We start from the raw sequence: 6178 nt of genomic DNA on the forward strand, positions 1-6178 counted from the left end.
TGTCACCTCCCCCTCATCTTCCCCCTCACCCCTCCTCTCTCCTGCTCTCAGGGAGGCGGGGGGGAGGCGGGGGGGGGGGGCGGGGGATGTAGAAAAGAACAAGGGTGTAAGGAAGAAGTAGCTTAACCGACTATAGTAAGGCTACTGTTTTTTTTTTTTTTCCTGGCCACTTTACGTTTTGCGAGGGAGAGATAAAAAGAGAGAGAAAAGAGAGAGAGAAACGAGAGAGAGGGAGAGAGAACGGGGGACATGAAGTGTCTAATTCAGGTGAAAAGCTTAGGCACTTCCCTCCTTTTCTCATCTCCCTCTCTCTCTCTCTCTCTCTCTCCCTCCCTCTCTCTCTCTCTGGTTCTCCTTTCTTCCCTCTCCACCTCCTGCCCCCACCTGTGCCTCCCTTTTCACATCTTGACGCCTTTTAAATGTCACTTATTTTACATGAGGTACTTTGGCGAGACGGGAATCAACAGCAATCAGCGCCATTATACCCCCGGGGTGAGCGCGGGGCCAGCTGCATTACCGCTCTCCGCTCCAACTGGTCAATGGTTTACCTCGCCGCTTCTCAGGGAATTAAGTGGCATTACGGGTGAAAACGCTGGCCATCCGAACAGCATGGGCAGGAGCAGGTATTACACGAGCTAGGCCTCGAGTACTCCAAGTTACTCTCTCCATCCTTCTTCTCTACCTCTCCCTCTCTTTATATCTCTCCCTTTATATATCTCTTTCGTTCACTGTCGCACTCCATCTCTTTCCTATTCTCTCTCTTTTTTTCTTTCTCTCTCTCCCCGCTTGAAGTGAGAGCCCTGGACAAAGATGGGGCCTTCGTACCACGGAGAAGCCCCAAGGAGGGCCATTTAGACCTTTCCACAGCCCTCCCTCCTTCCTTCCATCCATCCATCTCTATCACTCTCTCTCCATCTCACTCTGTAAGTCTAAAGTGTGCAAAGGAATTATCCTGCTAGTGTTGCAGGTCTCACCTCAACCTGGGGAGCGAGTGAGGGAGAGAGATTTTATACAATATAAAAGCTAACCCCATGTTGCGAGGATGGAGTGTGTGTTCATATGTGTGTGTGTGTGTGTGGCATATATTTTTTTCTTACTGTACCAAGACTCATTCATGTCTTTGGGCACACAGCTCATCTCTCTCTCTCTTATTTATCCATCCTAAGAGTAACTGTTGATGCATACACCAGGGGTTCAACACGTTTAAACACAAGGCAGGTGAAACATATCATCACCTTTAGCTGTAGCTTAAAATTCCATAAACTATGAACAATTCACATTACAAGCGCTGCTATGTGTTATGCGCTGCTCCTTTGTCAAACAGTGCCGTCCATCATGAGTAAACTAGCTAGCTACCAGCTAACATTAATTCCAACCCGCTAGCAGACCTTGGTATTTTTCAAACCCTGCATACGCCCATGACCACAGCCACTGCCGACATGACAAGACCTGTTGACCATCACGTCAATTCATACATCAAGGTAATGACACAGTGAAAGGAGAGGAAAGAGGAGGAGAGGGAAGAGAGAACAGAGAATCCTAAAACAGAGTGGAGGCAGAGAGGCAGGAGAGAGGGAGGCAGAGAAAAACAGCCCACAAAACAGCATTGGACATTTTCTTGGACCTGGAACATGGACAGAAATGTAAACTGTTCATGGAAAAACGAGAACATGCATGTGAAGCATGTGCACTGACACATACTTCCACCAGTCAAAAGTGAATTGAAAATTGAATGGGAAATGTGTCCAAACTTTTCACTGGTACTGTAAAGGACATGTGGATAAGATGCACACGTACATTCTCACACGCACATCTCACAAGTACATACACATTTTAAGTAAGTTTAACCTCTCTCCCTTCAGAGTCATAATTTGATCAGAGCTGACAAAAGGAACCTTCCCTTTGGCCAGACAATAATAGCAGCTACTTTGCTTTGGCGGCCATTGTACGGCCTCCACTGCTCAACCTAAGCCTCGTCCTGTGCTGTGGTGCTTGTTCATACACAGAAGTGTGTGTGTGTGTGTGTAGTGTGTTACTGCACAGTGTTTGTGCAGCACAGTAGACTGTGTCTACATCACGTTATGCAGTTTGAGAGTATATAAGTCAACATGAGTGTGTGTTTGTGTATCTACAGTAGTGTCTATTGTGGAGTCGTTCCTCCTGGTGGCTGCTGTGCCTGAAGCTAACTGCTGTGTCTGAAGCTAACTGTACTGACTGCTGTGTCTGAAAGTAACTGTACTGACTGCTGTGTCTGAAGATAACTGTACTGACTGCTGTGTCTGAAGCTAACTGTACTGACTGCTGTGTCTGAAGCTAACAGTACTGACTGCTATGTCTGAAAGTAACTGTACTGACTGCTGTGTCTGAAGCTAACTGTACTGACTGCTGTGTCTGAAGCTAACTGTACTGACTGCTGTGTCTGAAGCTAACTGTACTGACTGCTGTGTCTGAAGCTAACAGTACTGACTGCTGTGTCTGAAGCTAACAGTACTGACTGCTGTGTCTGAAGCTAACAGTACTGACTGCTGTGTCTGAAGCTAACTGTGCTGACTGCTGTGTCTGAAGCTAACTGTACTGACTGCTGTGTCTGAAGCTAACAGTACTGACTGCTGTGTCTGAAGCTAACTGTACTGACTGCTATGTCTGAAAGTAACTGTACTGACTGCTGTGTCTGAAGCTAACTGTACTGACTGCTGTGTCTGAAGCTAACTGTACTGACTGCTGTGTCTGAAGCTAACTGTACTGACTGCTGTGTCTGAAGCTAAGTGTACTGACTGCTGTGTCTGAAGCTAAGTGTACTGACTGCTGTGTCTGAAGCTAACTGTACTGACTGCTGTGTCTGAAGCTAACTGTACTGACTGCTGTGTCTGAAGCTAACTGTACTGACTGCTGTGTCTGAAGCTAACTGTACTGACTGCTGTGTCTGAAGCTAACTGTACTGACTGCTGTGTCTGAAGCTAACTGTACTGACTGCTGTGTCTGAAGCTAACTGTACTGACTGCTGTGTCTGAAGCTAACTGTACTGACTGCTGTGTCTGAAGCTAACTGTACTGACTGCTGTGTCTGAAGCTAACTGTACTGACTGCTATGTCTGAAAGTAACTGTACTGACTGCTGTGTCTGAAGCTAACTGTACTGACTGCTGTGTCTGAAGCTAACTGTACTGACTGCTGTGTCTGAAGCTAACTGTACTGACTGCTGTGTCTGAAGCTAACTGTACTGACTGCTGTGTCTGAAGCTAACAGTACTGACTGCTGTGTCTGAAGCTAACTGTACTGACTGCTATGTCTGAAAGTAACTGTACTGACTGCTGTGTCTGAAGCTAACTGTACTGACTGCTGTGTCTGAAGCTAACTGTACTGACTGCTGTGTCTGAAGCTAACTGTACTGACTGCTGTGTCTGAAGCTAACTGTACTGACTGCTGTGTCTGAAGCTAACTGTACTGACTGTATGAGTATCGGGATGAAAACCCAGTTGGTGGTGGTAGCGCAGTGGGAAGATGAAGGTAATTAGGGCAATGTAAGATGGTGTGTGCAGGAGACAGGCTGGAGGCACAGAGCGGACGGTGACAGGCATCAAGACGAGACCAGGCCTTCAGCCCTCCGGTCGCGCCAACACACACACACACACACACACACACACACACACACCAGAGGCACAAGGACCATCGTTACCCTGATGAAACAGTGTGTGGAGATTTTCAGGAGGTTTGTCCCCCAAAGTGTTGCCCTCAGTGCTCCACTTCCCTTTGGCAAATGTCTCTCTCTCTCACACACACACAATTACATAAAAACTGGTCAACAGTACGTAGCTCCAGTTTTGAGGTTTTGTTCTGTGTGTTTGACTTGCTGGAGCGTGTGCTTTGCTCTGTGAGTCGGTCTCTCGTTTCTAATGAGCTGGTGCCACGAGCAACGCAATACGACTTCCAGGAGAGGAAGCAAAGATAGAACCCACAGGGGAAAGGCAAAAGAGTGAGAAGCCAGGATAGTGTGTGTGTGTGTATGTGTGAGACTGTGTGAGAGTGTGGCGTGCGTTTGTTGAGTGTGTATTAGAGTGAGTATGTGCGTGTGAGATTGTGTGTGTAAGTGAGTGTGTGTATGTAAGAGCGTGTTTGAGTGAGTGTGTGCATGCGTGTAAGAGTGAGTGTGTGTGTGTGTGAAAGCGAGAGAGCGTTTGTGAGCCTGCGTGTGTGTGAGTGTGTGTGTGCACTTTGCTACAGCACACACCGTTTCCTCCAGAGGGTTGAGGCACCAACAGTAGAAAGAGAAGCGCTGTCCTGTCTGTCGGCAGGGTGACGGTAAACTCAGCCTGCAGACAACACAAGAACCCTAATTGGGAACAGAAGGCTTTTGTAAATATTTTATCCTGCGACAAGCGACTTTCTAAAGCGGAGGGGCTAGGGGTGAGTGTGGAATCCAAGGTCTGGATCTGGCTCCGAACTGCTACTGTTGAGAGATGGTTCAGAGATGACCTGGAGCAAGACAAGTTCTTGTCGGCCTAGTTCGAGTTTGCTCTGAGACGTTCTCCAGGCTCCTGGGGTCAAGGCTGAAGTGAATAGGTGTATTTGTTATTGTGTCTGAATCCGACAGACCGAAATGACCTCCAACTCTTTTTTGCGACTCAAAGTATTTTTTTATTTATTCAAAAGTCCCTTGCAGACTGCTATGTAGCTGTTGCCCGCAATGTCCACTGGAATTACATTGTTCAGATTGACCTTGTGATATGCTGTCCACTTGTCCAATGAAAAACATTGACTTGCAGACCTCAGTGACCCCTGCATGACCTCTCCTTATAGAGCTACACACTGCCATACAGTGAAAGGTAAATCCACACACACACACTTGCGCAAAAGTAGGTTATATTAGATATAGGTACAAGGTTATATTCTCCACATTCACTTGTGAACGTATCACCCATACAGTGTACTCCCCTCAACCTTACGAACATTTCACCATCACCTCCACAAAGACACAACACACACACTCCCCTAGCACAAGCACATTCTACTCTGAAGGACGCCACTGTGCACATAAACACACACAAATACGCCAACACATCGTCTCTCTCTCTCTCTCTCTCTCACACACACACACACGCTTACACATACTAACACACGTGGAGAAACACTCTGGTTCTGAATAGGCCTAATTAACTATAATTACTAACCCTAACCCTAACCTTTCCTTAATTAAGCCTGCTCAGTAATAATGCCTACTGTCTTGCCGAAGTTAAACAGTTTTTCACAGCTTAACCCAAAACAATGAGCAATAAGTGGCACGTTTGGTTTGGAAAATACATTATGGAGACGAGGCCGGCATCTTCATGTACACGTTAGCATGAGAGTGATAGGATGAGATGGTGTGAAGGTGATCTAAGCCAAAGTGGATTAATACTTTCTTCTTCTTCTGTGTGTGTGTATTCTAGGGTATCGTGTACGATGAGTGGTGTGTGTAGGCTAATGAGGGTTCTCTGTTCGGCAAGCGAATCGTCTCACTAACCACGGTAACGGTCGGCGGGCGAGATCGCCACGCCACTCTGACGGACAGCCGCCATTGTTCGGGCGCGCTCGTATCTCTTGGAGACGAGTTGCCTCGGTGCTCTTGTCGCCGTGACACCGATGGAGTGAAATGAAGAGAGCTCATCCCGCCCACTCAATTACTGACCCTGACAGCTTGCCATTGTCTGCCTGCCTCTGTCATTAATGTCACTTATCAAGCAGCCAGCCAGCCAGCCAGCTCACTCAGCAATTTATGTATAGAGCTGCTAGCTGTTGCAAGAGTTGTCCCCTTGACACAAACACGAGCGCAGACACAGTGAGCACACGTTTATTCCATGTACTTACTAACACGCTAATGTGCTAACATCAACAGCGAAACACAAACATTACCCACACAAGCACACACAAAATAAACATACGCTGTATGTTTGTTTATATGAATATGTATGAGCAAAAGCCAGGTAAGAAATCTAGAAATCTATTGGAAAACCTCACACAAAGTGGAAATGCAGTCAGGAACACACACAAACACACACAAAACGCGCACACACCCACACAAATTTAAAATGTACTGAATAAAACTCAAAGGGCATATAAGATGAAAAAAAATGGGCTGCTGTTCGTTTCATATCAACACAAAAGAGGGGTTTCAGAGATAACTGGCAACGTAGCCAGACAGCC

The 6178-nt window shown here is 46.7% G+C and overlaps 1 protein-coding gene across 1 annotated transcript in view; it reads right to left on the reverse strand.

The window, feature by feature from the left end:
* The window catches only part of LOC136938380 (calmodulin-lysine N-methyltransferase-like), a gene marked incomplete at its 3' end in the record, with an annotated part of 30527 nt that extends 24974 nt beyond the window's left edge, over nucleotides 1–5553 (reverse strand). Inside the window, 1 exon segment of the mRNA XM_067231670.1 lies at nucleotides 5499–5553. Coding sequence (XP_067087771.1) covers nucleotides 5499–5553 — 55 coding nt within the window.
* Between the last annotated feature and the right edge of the window lie 625 nt (nucleotides 5554–6178).

The sequence above is a fragment of the Osmerus mordax genome (genome assembly GCF_038355195.1).
Source record: "Osmerus mordax isolate fOsmMor3 chromosome 5 unlocalized genomic scaffold, fOsmMor3.pri SUPER_5_unloc_2, whole genome shotgun sequence".
Classification (NCBI taxonomy): Eukaryota; Metazoa; Chordata; class Actinopteri; order Osmeriformes; family Osmeridae; genus Osmerus; species Osmerus mordax.